At 38.7% G+C, this 16,189-nt stretch overlaps 1 protein-coding gene across 1 annotated transcript in view; it reads right to left on the bottom strand.

Moving 5' to 3' along the window:
- Positions 1 to 16,189, bottom strand: part of LOC121318768 (FERM domain-containing protein 3-like) — a 136,397-nt gene that overhangs the window by 28,940 nt on the left and 91,268 nt on the right. Inside the window, exons 5-9 of the mRNA XM_041255806.1 lie at positions 13,878 to 13,975; positions 12,948 to 13,071; positions 12,214 to 12,301; positions 11,572 to 11,660; positions 6,276 to 6,339 (exon numbers count right to left, since the gene is read on the bottom strand). Coding sequence (XP_041111740.1) covers positions 6,276 to 6,339; positions 11,572 to 11,660; positions 12,214 to 12,301; positions 12,948 to 13,071; positions 13,878 to 13,975 — 463 coding nt within the window. The remainder of the gene's footprint in view (positions 1 to 6,275; positions 6,340 to 11,571; positions 11,661 to 12,213; positions 12,302 to 12,947; positions 13,072 to 13,877; positions 13,976 to 16,189) is intronic.

Raw genomic sequence — 16,189 nt, 5'->3', positions numbered from 1 at the left:
TAGCACACATTGGGCCCCTTGATAAAAGTGGAGCAACATTTGAATGCCACAGGATATCTGAACATCATTGCCAATCAGATGCATCCCTTCATGGCAGCAGTGTATCCATCTGCTAATGGATTTTTTCAGCAGGATAATGCCCCATGCCACAAGGCTAGGATTGTCCAGGAATGGTTCCGCGAACATGACAGTGAATTCAGCTTACTGCAGTGGCCTACCCAACTATTCGGGGTAGATATCCACTACCAGCCAACTTGACACAACTGTGGGAAGCATTGGAGTCAACATGGGCCAGCCTCTCTGTGAAGCGCTTTCAACACCTTGTACAGACCATGCCCCGACGAAGTGAGGCTGTTCTGAGGATAAAAGGAGGTGCAACTCAATATTGGGGAGGTGTTCCTAATGTTTTGTACACCCAGTGTGTGTGTGTGTGTGCGTGTCTATATATATATATATATATATATATATATATATATATATATATATATATATATATATATATATATATATATATATATATATATAGTGTCTTGCAAAAGTATTCAGACCCCTGACCAATTTTCTCATATTACCGAATTACAAATGGTACATTGAAATTTCATTCTGTTTGATATTTTATTTTTAAACACTGAAACTCAGAATCAGTTATTGTAAGGTGACATTGGTTTTATGTTGGGAAATATTTTTAAGAAAAATAAAAAACTGAAATATCTTGCTTGCATAAGTATTCAACCCCTGTGCTGTGGAAGCTCCCAGTTTGCACCAATGAAAGAAATTGCCCTAACGAGGACACAATTACCTTACCATTGGCCTCCACCTGTGAACCATTAAAGTTGCTGTCACATTTTCTGGATAAAAACCCCACTGTTGAAGGATCATTGGTAAGGCTGTGAATCTGAAGGAAAATGAAGACCAAAGAGCATTCTACAGAAGTTAGAGATAAAGTAATACAAATGCATAGATTAGGGAAAGGGTACAAAATAATATCCAAGTGTTTGGATATCCCAGTGAGCACAGTTGGATCAATAATCAGGAAGTGGAAGCTGCATCACACCACCCAGGCACTGCCAAGAAAAGGCCGTCCCTCAAAACTCAGCGCTCAAACAAGAAGGAGACTTGTGAGAGAAGCCACAGAGAGGCCAACAATCACTTTGAAGGAGCTACAGAGTTCAGTGGCTGGGAGTGGAGTAATGGTGCACCAGTCAACCATATCAAGAGCTCTGCATAACACTGGCCTGTATGGGAGGGTGGCAAGAAAGAAGCTGTTACTCAAAAAGTACCATCTGAAAGCACGTCTGGAGTTTGCCAGAAAGCATGAGAGTGAACCAGCTGCAATGTGGGAAAAGGTTTTGTGGTCAGGAGACCAAGATAGAGCTTTTTGGCCACTACTCAAAGCGCTATGTGTGGCGCAAACCTAACACTGCCCATGCCTCAAGACACACCATCCCTACAGTGAAGTATGGTGGTGGCAGCATCATGCTGTGGGGATGCTTCTCATCAGCAGGGACTGGGCATCTTGTTACAATTGAAGGAAGAATGGATGGAGCAAAATACAGGAAAATATTGCAAGAGAATCTGCTTCAGTCCGCTAAAAAACTGAAGCTTGGGAGGAAATTCACCTTTCAGCAGGACAATGATCCCAAGCACAAGGCCAAAGCAACATTGGAGTGGCTCAAGAACAAAAAGGTGAATGTCCCACAGTGGCCCAGTCAAAGTCCTGATCTCAATCCCACTGAGAATCTGTGGCACTATTTGAAAATTGCGGTCCACAAGCGTCGTCCAACCAAACTGAATAACCTGGAACAAATCTGCTAAGAAGAATGGGCCAAAATCACTCCAACACTGTGTGCAAAGCTGGTACATACTTACCCCAAAAGACTTAAAGCTGTTATTGCAGCGAAAGGTGGCCCTACCAAATATTAATGTGTGGGGGTTGAATACTTATGCAAGCAAGATATTTCAGTTTTTTATTTTTTTTAAAAATATTTCCCAACTTAAAACTAATGTCACCTTACAATAATTGATTTTGAGTTTAAGTGTTTTAAAATAAAATATCGAACAGAATGAAATTTCAATGTGCCATTTGTAATTCAGTAATATGAGAGAATTGGTCAGGGGTCTGAATACTTTTGCAAGGCACTGTGTGTGTGTATATATATATATATATATATATATATATATATATATATATATATATATATATATATATATATATAATTCTTGTTGGTTAAGACAACTGATATTTCACACCTGTAACAAGTTGCTCTTTAGGTACAATGCAATTCCTTAGTAGCTCAAACTGTTACATTTTCAGACATATGAGTTTGGTTGGTAGCTTTCTACTGTAGTTCCACTCTTGAAAATGTCATTTGATTGAACCAAGGGGCTATGGAGGCTATTAGGCCTTCAAGAATCTCTGACCCACCAGTTTATTACATTGCATCCTGCCCTTGAAAGAGATCTGTAATATAAACGAATCATTCATTTTATAGAATGAAATAAAAACAACATGGAAAACATCATCATACACACTCTAAAACATTACAGGTAATTATATTTGTGGGTAAAATATAATTACTAAATACCAGCTCTACTTTGTAGCACATGACTTGGATATGTCATTATTACACATAGATTAAGGGCCTCATTTACGAAAGGACACTAAATTTTATGGTGCGCGATAATTGCAATTAGTGTGCACGTTAAAGATTTCCGTTTTTACTGTTGCAATTTTATTAATTATCTCCTGCAATACTTGGCATTTTATGGCGTGCACTAAATTTAGTGCTTCATACTATGGTAGTCAGAATGAATATGTGATTTTTATTGTAATGCTGTGGCCAAGTGAGTTGCAGTGCACAGGTGTAGAGGTGATACAGTGCTCAAGGAATGACAAACACCTAAGTTCATTGTGAAACAATTATTTGTTTATTTTTATCCTGTTTCTAGTCCAGGTTGTTAAGACCGTAAATGACAATCCCAGGCAATACACAACAATGTGCACTGCATTGTTAAACACGGGTTACAGTCCCGAAATAATAAACACAGTATTAAATACACACAAGACACACACACGATGAGTGCTAACTCCACAGTGAGTGCTACCGTGCAAGTGAAACGAATAAATTGTGAAATACAATTTATTCGTGCACAGTGGTGAAGTGTTGTCCGGGTTTGGTGCTGGCCTTAAACAATAGCTCCGGATTGTGTTAACCGCCTAACAAGAACAAACAAATATAATTAGACATGACAAACAAACAAAACACTCAGGGTATGCTAATAGTTTTCCTTTACCAGTTCGTTGTTAACCATAACAAAGGAACAGATCGCCCAGCATCTGGTTAGAGAGTGCAGCTGTTTCTCCTCCAGTCCACGGTTGCCACATTGCTTCCCTTCTCGGGGGATTACTTGTTGTACCATAGCTCCACCCCCTTTCTAGATGGCCGTCTTCCACCTTTCCCTGGAATGAATTGTCAGACCATCCAGTCCGGGGCACACAGTTTCATTTACACAGTGCCCTCACAGGTCGGGAGGGAGATTTATATCCAAGATTCATTCTTTCTCTGATGCATGCTGATGTATTTAAATGAGCATCCAGCTCAGAATAATGAAATAATGAGATGTATTCATATGGTATTGACTAAAGGACGCTAATTTTAGTGCGCTCATTAAAGTGATCACGTATTAGTGCGTATGGAAACCAGGCTTTAACCACTGATAGGCATGCTATTTTTCTTGCCTGAAAACTAGTGATGTGCAGTTCGATTCTTTTTACTTACTCATTTAGTTTGATTCGTTCAATTTAATGAATCAATTAACCAGATTTGTTCGTCTGATTCACTGATTCACTAACACGAAATAAATACATCTTGCTGAATTACATGGTTATAAAAAAATCTGGCAGCAAGGGGCATTTAAATTAAGACTGTTCACTTGGTTGGCCGCAATGTAAAAAAAAAAAAAAAAAAAAAAGATTCCTAGTCATAAATAAGTATGCAGGCACGGTTTCAATCAATTAATCAACATACTACTTAATATATTTTATAGTACAGAAATAGGCAGATATAAGTAGAAGCAGCTTTCCTAGAACACTGACAAAAAACTCAATAACACAAATGTAATATAATGGAGGAAATAGAAGAGTATTTTATTTCAAAACAAATCTCACGCAGTAAAAAAAAAAAAAAAGCTATCAGAGTAGATAATGCTGTCTCAACATTTATCTTACATTCCAAAATATTACGTTTTTAACAGCACCGAAAAAAAAGATACCGACAAGCTGTGAAAATGTGAAATAGTAAACAGTACCACTTTGAAATGTACCTTTTTATGACTTCTGTTCAGACACTTGGCACTTCTTTTCTTGCACACTTGATAACAATGCTCATTACATGTTCTAATTCTGCAACTTTTTCACACAATGCCTGTTGATGCAGAATCCAGTGTAAGAAAATGGGTACTTCTGCATTTCTTTCTTTAATTTTTTCCAGCATTCTGCTAGCCTTTTGTCGAGTTATATATGGTGCACACTCTGTTGTAATCCCAGTTAGTTTCTTCAAAGGTAATTCTGCAGTTTCCATGGCTTCTTGAAGTTTAAAAAAGTCCTTTTCTGTGGTTGTGATATTCATGGCATCCACAGCACTATAATTTTTTCTTCTCATTTTCAGAAAAACCTCATTGACTCCATAGCTTTCAGTAAACTCAAAATAGGTTGCTTTGTGCAGCACGTCATAGTAACGGTGTATGTTATAATCTTTCATAACTGCAACCTTTGCACTGCAAATCAGACATATTGCCTTGCCGTCAAAATTATTTATTGAACAAATCATCATCTGGTTAACGATTTTGGAATCTTCTGTGTTCCACCTCCACCTTTCGATTCCGTGACATCTCCAGTTACTTTTTGGCTACTGATTTAAAATTTTACACTATGTAAAATAAATAGTTTAAGCATGCCTTCGCTTTGCTATCCTAATCAAAATTATGTGTTCTGTGCTGTTACACATGCGTGTGAGGAAATGGATCCATGTGCAATTTTATTGGCTATTTTACTACATCTTTGAGCTGTGTTTGGCTTAATGGAAATGTCACTCATACAATGCACACTGCACATGTTGAATAGGCATGTTATATTAAAGAGGCAGGTTGTTTTATTAAAAAATTCCAAAATGATACAGTATATCAATGCAATTTTAGAAACCAATGGCCGTGCCACCAAAAATTGCCCCGCAGGCCGTATGTTTGACACCCCTGCTTTTTAAATAATATTAGCTATTTATTTAAAACTATGTCATTCAGCTTAAACTGCAACCTATTTAATAAACAGCAATTTACAAAAAGAAAAAACCCTGCTAAAGCTCACAGGGAATTATATTAAATTTCCCAGACAGAGGACAAGTTTACAGGATGTGTGCTATCGATTGTACTCACATAGCACTGTCACCCCGATTCATCTAGCCTCTGCAGGGCGGCAATGCCGAGAAGGAAGAGAATTGAGGGTATGCCTCATCAATCAATATTTCTCAAGTAAGCAGAACAAAAAGAAAAATATGCCATTGCACAATATGACTTTTATTGTATATGCATTAAAGGAGAAAGGAAAAGGCTGTTTTTTCTTTTTTTACATGAGACAATGAATACATGTTAAAATTAAAAGGTAAGCAGTGCAGTTTCACTTTACGTTGCCTCTGCCTGCCCCCTGCTGACTGCTGTGTTTGTTGATGGCTCATTTTTGGTGATTGTATGGGACCTCCACCTTTCACTATAAGCCAGTGACCAAAAGATACGCCTATACAGCTGGGGCTTTTTATATCACGGTCTGTGGCATTATCATGCACATTAAATTATCACTCACAATGCATGTAGTGTGCATGGTATGGTGTGTAAATTAGCCAAATACTCTTCACATATTTTAATGCATTTTCTGTTAGTAAATAGGGCAGTAAATTTAGATTTATCACGCACGTTAGGCTCACTACTTTATGTGCGTGCTAACTCCAAATTTAGTGCCCTTTCATAAAGGAGGCCCTTTGTGAATTACTATTGTAACTGGTGGTTAAAGACACTTGACCCTTGGATTTCTTATAGACTAATAATGCATAACTGGTAAACAAACCCTGGTTACAGACACAATAATAAGAAGAATTGTTAACAACAACAATGGTGTATAAATAATCTGCTCTAAATCAAACACATTTCAGAACATTTAGAAAGTGAACAATCTTCTAAATAAATACTATATATATATATAAGCTTGATACATGGCTTTAGCTTACCTCTTTCTGAATGCCTATAATGTAAAATGTCTTCGCTTCGAATTTCAATTTGCTGACATCAGCCCTAGAATCAAAAACAGATGCTGTCAAACCAAATTTCTTCCTGACTATTTAAATATTATTGGATGCAGCAATAACTGATTCATCTTTATCAATTTCAATACTCCTTGTACTGTGTAAATAGCAACTATTTACTTAATGAAAGGATTTTGAAACGTTTATAAATGATGCTGTTAAACTGGCACAGTATTTCACAATAAGACAACCAAGCAGAAGCTGTGAAAACTGCAATTGGGCCATAGCTGGTGGTTAAAATGTAAAGGAGCACTAACTAAAAAATCTTTACTGGTCACTGTGGCAAAGTGCCCACCCATGTGTGTATTTTGTGTTATATGTTGTATGTTAATGTTGGTGTATAGTCATTGGTACACGGGATATAAATGGGTCTGTGTAACATTGTTAAATAGTGTGTTTAATATGTATATGTATATTTGTATTTAGGCACGAGGATTGCCCAGCACTTCACATGCAGGTAAAATGTAATAATATGTGAGCACGGGGAATTGCACGTTATTCACTTCCCGTGCAGTTGTACCGCGGCTCCGATTGAATGATTCATTAGCAGTCGAGTCTCGGTACAGCTGCATAAAAGCAGCATGTTTTGACTCACTCAGGGTTGTGTGTTCGGTGAGTGCAGAATGGGTCTGGAGAGAAGAGAATTAAAAACGAGAAAAGTAAACAAAGTAAAATATATATAACCGTTGTTTTCACTCACTGTGTTTGTTAGTCCACTGTTTGTTTAAGTGTTAGTCCGTTTTGTTTGTCTGTTTATTTTGGCCTCACGTGCCATGTGCTGTTTTTGTTAAAAACCTTTTATTAGTTATCTATTTAATTATTAAACTGTGCATCAGCCCCTTCACCATTCAAAAACCTGTGTTCTGAGTCGGTTCCTGTTTCTGGTCTGACGTCACCCGCTGCAGCCGTCTTTGTGACAGTCACCTATAATTGAACTTTTTAGGGTATGCACATCAAAATACAGCACCACAGTGCTTTTGCTGTGTGTCACATGTTCAGACTGCAGCTGGATCATTGGAATAAGTTTGAACTATGACACATAATGTGGTCTTTGAGATACCTGCATATTCTACACTGAAGTTTAAACTACTGTGGACCAGTATTTTAGCTTGTGCAAACAGTAATGACAAAGAACATTTAAGCAGCGCCATTAAATTCATATGAAATATTCAGTAAACAAAGGTGCAGCATATTCCCTAATCAGGGTTGTTAAACAGTGACTTTGAGATGCTTGAGATACAGACCCTATGTTGCCCTCCAAAACATCACCTCATCAGACTGTATTTGCTTAAAGACGAATGACTGATACTAAAATTATTTGTAAAATCATGTTTCTGAATTTACACAATAGATCAACTGCAAAAGTTATACATCTATAGGTGCAAAATACATGTCCATTAGTGCTACATAATAAAAAAAATAAAGCCCCAATTCACTAAAACAGTTTTTAGAACAAGTTAATTTGAGTTTGTTGTCAAATGTAACTACATTGAAGTGAAAGCAGTACCCTTTTAGAGATACAGATGGCAGGCACCAATAATGTAACTTTGATTACATAAGTGATTACATAAGTGAATTACAGTTAATTTAATAGTTTAAATCATTGATTGCTAAAGTAACTAGACTGCACTTAAAAACTGTAATTTAGATTTCCTTTGTGTGCTGGTCTGTGTTGAATTGGGTTGCCGATTAGAAACGTGTCTCAAGTATACGGCGCCAAGCCTACAGGATAGCATAAAATGGCAAGCAATGTCTTAGAACACCAGGCATTCTCAGTTCCAACTGTCTAAGGACCACATGTCCAAAAGCAGTCTGAGCTGTGGGTAGTCAGAGAGAGGACAGGTGGAGCGAGTATCTTTACCAAATCTCTCCAACAGCTATTAGAGGCTGCATTCCTACTCTGACAACTAACTTGTTAGTTCTCCTCTCCAAGAATGAACACTGGTAAATACCTTTACTAACCCCTTCTCCCCCTACTCTGCCTGCTACAAACCTGAAAATCTCCTTATAACTGATACCAACCTTGATCTTCTCTGTCTAGCTGAAACCTGGCACTCTGTAAACAACATGCACTCACTGCATCTAGCCACCCCAAAGGACTACTCCCTCTTTGAAAAACCTAACCTCACTGGACAGGGGGCACGGCTGTTATTGCAAATTCTCTGCTCTCTTCCTCAGTTATTTCTTTGCCTGCCTTTTCTTCATTTGAGCATCTCGCCATCAAGCTCCCCTCTCCCATGTCCCTCACCCTTACTGTTATCTACCGTCCACCTAAGAACAACTTTGCTTTTACTGCAGAGTTTTCAGAATTCCTCTCCCTCATCTGCACTTCAACTGACAAACTCCTACTCCTAGGTGACTTCAACATTCATGTTGACTTACCTTCCTCCTCCCTAGTGACCGACTTCAACATGCTTCTGGACTGTCTTGGACTCTCTCAATCTGTCAATGTCCCCACTCACACCCGAGGACACAACCTGGATCTGTTCATCACCAGGGGTCTTGCTCCAATCTCTCCGTCTCAGACATATCTCTCTCTGACCATTTCTTAATCACTGCTAATATTAATCTCCTTGCTCCTTCCTCTGCTATTGATACTGTTATCTCTTTCCATCCCAAGAATCTGCTGAATCCTCTGAAACTCTCGGAATGTGTCTCTTCATCCCCTCTAACTCAGCTGATGATGCGGTGACCATCTACAACGCCACCCTTACTCATACCACCGACACAGTTGCCCCGATTACAAATAGAGCCGTCAAGAAAGATCAAAACTGCCCATGGTACACCCTCGAACTTCGAGTGCTTAAGTCTGCCTGCCACAAGCTTGAGAGCATGTGGTGGTCATCTGGACTAATCGTTCACAGAGAGATTGGGACTGACCATCTCATGAGCTACAGACGTGCTCTCACCGCAACCAGGGTGAAGTACTTCTCTGAAATCATAATTATGATACACGAAAAACCCAATGTTCTCCCATTCATCCTCTTCTCTTACCTCTTTTCTCCTCTTTCTTTCGGAACAAAATTGACAACATCTATTCTACGCTCTCCTGCCACAAACCCAGTTTACTACTTGAAAACTCTTCTCCGGTTGCCCCTCCTGCCCACTCATCCTTCTCTCCTTTCTACATTGCTGATGTCTCAGACCTACTGTTGAAATCAACTACTGCCACGTGCCCCCTGGACCCTTGGCCAACTAACCTTGTCCGTCTCTGTGCTTCTGATCTTGCTCTTTCCATTATGGGCTGGGCCCTAGACTTTGGCTTGGTTCCTCCTGCCCTTATACTTGCCAGAGTTATGGCAATACTCAAAAAACCTTCCCTCAACCCGGCTGGCTTATTTAATTTCTGTACCATCTCCAATCTCCCTTTTCTCTCCAAAACTCTTGAAATGGTTATAGCCAGTCAGCTGATGAAACATCTCATGGATAACAATCTGCTTGAATCTCTAGTCTGGTTTCCGGCCACACCACAGTACTGAAACTGCTCTGCTCCGGACTGTGAATAATCTCCTGTTTAACGCTGATGCTGGTGCTGGTGCTCCTTCTGTGCTTGTCTTCCTTGACCCAACAGCTGCTTTTGACACGATAGATCATGGCACTCTTCTTGACCGCCTTCAGAAGTATGCTGGGATCTCTGGAACTCTGGAACGAACTCTCTCCTGGATGTCCTCTTACCTATCCAGACGCATGCAGTCTGTTTTCTATGCTGGATGCAGTGGTGTCGCAAACCCAGTCACTTGTGGTGTCCCCCAAGGATCTGTTCTTGGGACCCTTCTGTTCAATATCTACATGCTTCCCTTGGGTCACCTCATCCACCAACACAGCTGTACCTATACTGATGACACCCAGCTCTACTTAAAACTTGACCCTGGAAGCCCCTTTGCCATGGTCCGGCTCTTATCTTGCATTCAAGACATCGAGGCCTGGATGTCTGCCAATTTTCTTCAGCTGAACACTAGCAAATCTGAACTCCTTCTAGCAGGATCTAAAACTCAACTTAAGAATCTCAATATAGCTGCCCTGAACTTCAGAAACTGTCTGCTGCTACCTTCCCCCGCAGTATGAAGCCTAGGTGTACTTCCTGACAGAAACCTCTTCTTTGAGGCCCACATCTCCTCTGTGGTCAAATCTTCCTTCTATCATCTTCAAAACATCTCCAAAGTCCGTCCCTACCTTTCCCTCCCAGATGCAGACACTTTCTCATGCATTTATATCCTCTCAATTTGACTACTGCAATTCTATATGGTGGTCTCCCGGCACGCACCATAAAGCAGCTGCAGCAAGTTCAGAATGTCGCTGGCAGGACCCTTATCCTGCTCACCTACAATACCCTCAACGTGCTGACCCGCTATGTCCCTGCCTGCAAGCTGAGGTCCCCCATCTCTGGCCTGCTTGTTATCCCTAAGCAAAAGTGCACCACACTTGGAGAATGCTCATTTTGCTTCATGGCTCTGATTCTTTGGAACTCTCTCCCAGCTTTGGTGTGTGATCCTCCCACCGTCGCTCGCTTTAAATCAACTCTCAAGACCCACTGGTTATTTCTTACTTTTCATGCTCTTTAAGCTAGCAGCTGCTGTGCTGTTGCTACTATTTCATGTACTATGCTATTATCATGTGTTATGCATTTTTAACTGTATTTAATCTATTATGCATTGTTTTTAATGTATATCATGTATTATGCATTTTTGTATTTTTATGGATTTTCTTGTTGTTATTGCATCTTGTAAAGTGCTTTGTGATGGTGGTCCACTATGAAAGGCGCTATTTAAAATAAGGATTAATTGATTATTATCCTCTGTTGGGGATGGAGAAAGTACAGATTTACTAAAACATACTGCATGTATTCGTGTATGGGCTGATGTGGGGTCAAAAATGGTTTTAAGTGAATTAGCGTAACATGTTTTGAAAATTGAATTTATGCAAAAACTGGACACTATCCACGATAATTTTAACTTTGAGTAATTGGTTATTTGTCTGTGGTTTTGTTCTCAATATTTGTCTGTGATTTTGTTCTCAACCCCATAAGAGATAAGAGATGAATAGCTTTTTATTTATCTGACAGCTGGGAGTATAACAGACACCTAGGGTCCCCACAGGTACTTACCAAGCTACTTCATATATGAGAGCACAGGCTTAAAGGAACTAACAAGCTAACAGGAGCTCCTCATCGCCCACATTGTACACCATAATAAGATGGTTTATAAGACGTCAGTGTGATTACCATTTTAATAAGTGAATCCTCTTATTCCCCTGGAAAACCACAAACCCTGTGGCAGTAAATCCTAAGAAAGCTGTAGAGCCAGTAAAATCCTAAAGAAAACAAAGAAAAGATCAATCCACAGCACATCCTGCATTGCATGGAGTGCATAAAATAATGTAAAGGGACAACAAGCATGAACAGCAACAGTGTCTATTCTTGTTTTGCATTGTAATTTTGAATATTTGATTTCATCGCTAATGATCAACCATTACCATGGAATAAAAGGTCAACCGACCTGAGCAATAGCCAAAGTCTCTAGCCGGGGAGGTTACAGTGGGTTTGACTTTTACTCAAGGTAATGGTGGTTAAGAACACATAATTTTTTCAAAGATAAATTTCAGTACCAGTAGCACTAGGACATACACACACTGGCTTAATTATTACTTTTTCTACTGAATCGGTAAATTACTCTGAATCAATATTCTTTACATTTCACTACAAAAGCCCACCTCACGTATGTACAGTACACTGACAACAGCAAATTGTTAGTCTATTTTATACATCTTTTTTATACTGTTGTTGTACCTAAGGAGTTTGAATTTACATGACACTGTACTGACAAAATACAGCTTATAAGCAATTGCTGGACAACAGGTAAATTACCTTGCATGGGTGAGGGTCAACACCATAGGTTTCTAAAGAATGTGCTCTCTGGAGAAGATTTAGTTCAGCAACAGCTGGACTCTGACCTCTGAAAAATCAAACACAGAACGTTAAGTCTACGATCAATCATAGAAAGAGAATATACATCTGTTGATTTAGTAGGGTTGTTGTTTATTTTTCATTCGTCTCTTTTCCCAGGTGTAATACAAAGAACAAAAAAATTGCATTATATGGATGGGGGGGGGGGGGGGGTTCCTTTCCAGGCTAGCTTAAAGCTGTGTTGCTGGTTTGGTAACATTTATAACAGACTTGCTTCAAAGGTAGACACAATAGTCTGTCATTGCATAATTTAAAGTTGATTAAGAATGGTTCTCCTATTTAATACATTGGAAGCAGGACACAGGTGGATATCGGGCATAAACCGTAAAAAATCTGTTGCCATGAATCAGTCGCCCGTTCAATTAGTGCCATGGCTGAAGGGGGAGGGTCTAATCTGAGTACCTGCAGCCAAACAAGGTGTCAAAAGGCACTGTAGCAAGAATAGCACAAACTGTGATAATCCACTCAAATCCACACAGATAGAAAATCACCTATTGCTTCTTTTTTTTATTTCCTCCCCATTTACTTCATCTAGCACAGCTGCTGGCAGTACCTAACCTGTGCTTGTACATTCAGATACATGTACATCTCTACTTTTTATTTGTTTTGTTTTACAAGTAGCTGTTTGTAGAAACCTGAGTTCATTTTTATGTATTTCCACAATCTTCTTTTCTAGTTTTTGCGTCTGTTTGGGGAACAGCTTGAACTCGGTGATGTAATCATCTGGCTGTTCATCAGGTTCATAATCCCCCAGCTCATCTGAAACAAAACAATGGAGATTATGATCTGAGGCGCTCTGTAATTAAAAGCTGAGCCAGCAGTCCTTGAGCAATTCAGATGGAATCAGAGTGCATTACTACAACTGGACAATTTACCACAAACACATGAAAAATCTAGGGAACTTATTGGACTCTGATTCATCTTTTGAATCTCATATTCTCAAAGTCACTATCTTATATAGAATGCAGCTGCTAGCCCATCCTCTGGCCCCTGACCACCTGTTATGACCCTGCTTTCCTGACCCTGACCTAGCCTTTGACCCTCTGCTTTCATTTAAGCAACTAATCTGTCTCCCCACCCTAGCTCAATAAACGAACATTGTTTTTTCATCCATTTTTCTTGATTGTACCATTTTGTTTAAACTTGTAAAGTGCCTTGGCTAAAGGCACTATAAAAATGTAACTAAACAAACAAATAAATAAATAAAGTATGTGACTGTAAAACATCTAAAACGTGTATGGGTTGTTTTTTTTACCAAATAAATGCATTTGTTTACAGCCTGTCTGTTTTAAATAGTCACCTAACTTGTACTTTGAGTGAGGCTGCTAAGAATGATGGTGTTAAGCTTACCCAATAGGCCAAAAAACATCCTTTAACAAGGTCCAATTTAAAGCTGTTGGTTCTAATTGCTGAGGCAGCCCAGCTGCCAGTCTTTTATTTTTAATTGATTCACGATAACGTGTGTTTATTTTTTACTGACATTAACCATGTAACATAACTACCAATCAGTTATTTTTTACATGTACTTGTAGTTTTAGGGGCTTAGCCACTGCCACCAGACTCACCTTGCACTATGCAGGCCCCCAAGTATGCTGCATCAGAGAAGGAACAAAGCAAGCGTCCATGGAATATGTCTCTCTTTAACTGCAGATACAAAAGGTACCTGTAAAGACAGGACAGAAGGGCACAGTTTGTTATGCTAATTTATTGTCACAAACTCTTAGGAAACATTAGCTTTGAGAAGCAAGAAACTGTTAAGACCAAAGTCATAAATTACCATACTATATCCTGTGCAATTAGTCTCACCCACGCACCAAAAACTAAATTGCAAATGCAAACTTGTTCTTGTATCTGTCTCTTGAGATAAATTCCATGAAGATCTCTGAAGACTCATCTTGTGATTTTTTTCTTTCTGGACCATAGAATTAATTAATGGAATGAAATTCTTAACCCACAAGAGCCCCAACAGTAACCTCAACTGTTTATGAGAAAAGACATTGTGTAATTATTTAAGAACAGCATTTTTGGAGTTTTGCAAAAATATTGCTGAAATAAATAATTGTAGACATGTATTTCTTGTAACTTTCTTTCATCAACCACAAAAGCAAAACTTTTGCTATAAAATATTTTTCCTATAATCATTTGTTTTTGAGAATTTGTTATAAATTATAAATTTCCATTGGGGTATGTAAACTGTTGACTACAACTGTAGATAGATAGATAGATAGATGGCTTCTGATTATCCGTTTTAACCGATAAAAAACAATAAAACACCCCTGTGGCAGGGTGCCCCGCCATGTGTTTGTTTTGTTATATGTTGTATGTTGTGTGTATGTATTGGTTCATAGAGTGTGGGTTATGTAGCACAGGTGATGTAAAGTGTACATTTGTATTTAGGTACGGGGATTGCATAATCACTTCACATGCAGATTAAAATGGGTATTAGGATAGAAGTACAGGGAGCACAATTAGTTCACATGCAGATGTAGCGAGATTCCAATTGAATGGTTGATTAGGAATCGAGTCTCAGTACATCTGCATAAAAAGAGTCAGTTTCACTCACCCTGGGTTGTGTGTTTGGGAGTGGAGAGGAGTAAAAACTAAAAAAGAATTAAAGTAACAATTGCTATGTATGCTGGTTTTGCAACCAGCACACTACTTGTTATTATTTGTTGTCTGTCTTTTGGTCACCTCGTTGTTTTGTTTTAAAAAGTGTTTTTTGTCTTGTTAAATTTTTTTATTTTACAATAAACCAGCACATCAGCGCATTTTGCAATTCACTCACCACTCTGTGTGTTTCTGTTCCGGGTCTGACGTCACCACTACACCCAGCATGTGACAACCCCCCCGCCACCCCCCCCTGCCAATACACAAAATAAATGAAATCGATGTATAGCCAGTAAACACCAGAAAACAGTTGAAATGGTTACTCAATTCACACTGGCCTCACTGCTTTCCCTTTTAAAACAAAAACCAATTACAAAAAACAAAAAACAAACTACCTTTACATGCAGTTGGGCAATGGCCCTCCTTCCTGACTCGTTTCTATCATTGATTCGTTCTGAATATTTTGAACCAACCCCAACTGCTGAGTGGCAGCATATTATACCTTTCTATTAGAGACTCTGCTTGCGGGATTGAAAATAAGATTACAAGTACAGTAGAAGGCTTGTTCGTGATTTAAAGCTATATTAGTTAGATAGTGAGAATTTAAAACAGAACTAGAATGGAAGTTTCTAAAGAAACTTTGTCTATGCTGTTGTTTGTTTTGGATGGGGTGCAATTTTAATAGTGTGGTAGAAGTGGTGTCAATAGCCAACATCGTTTTATAAGCCTTCATATAGTATAATTTAGCATTTGACCATAAGAGAGGTCAAAGTTCAAAGTCCAAGACATTTTTAGAAAGTTCTTAATTGGTTTCTTATATGTATAAACAGTACATATATGAGTCTATCTACAGTATTTAAGGAGATAAATGCTGTTAAACAGTCTATTGTCCAGTTTGACTGTGAACGAGAGGTCAAAGGTCAACGTGCAAGACAATTTTTGAATAGCTCTTAGTTGGTTTCCTATACATGTTCAATATTAAATATGAGTCTATCTGCGTATTTAAGGAGATAGAAGCTGTTAAAACAGTCTATTGTCCAGTTTGACCATGAAGGAGCAGTCAAAGGTCAAAGTCCAAGACATTTTTAGAAAGTTCTTAGTTGGTTTCCTATACATGTTCGATAGTAAATATGAGTCTATCTGCAGTTTTCTTTAAGGAGATTTAAGCTATTAAAACAGTTTACTTGTCCAGTTTGACCAGTAACAAAAGGTCAAAGGTCAAATTAAACAGCATTTTTAGACAGACCATTGGCAGTTTCCTATTAGTGTT

The sequence above is a fragment of the Polyodon spathula genome, chromosome 1 (genome assembly GCF_017654505.1).
Source record: "Polyodon spathula isolate WHYD16114869_AA chromosome 1, ASM1765450v1, whole genome shotgun sequence".
In the NCBI taxonomy this organism is placed as follows: Eukaryota; Metazoa; Chordata; class Actinopteri; order Acipenseriformes; family Polyodontidae; genus Polyodon; species Polyodon spathula.
Note: the sequence above shows the minus strand (reverse complement) of the source record. Positions and strands in the feature narration are given on the sequence as shown.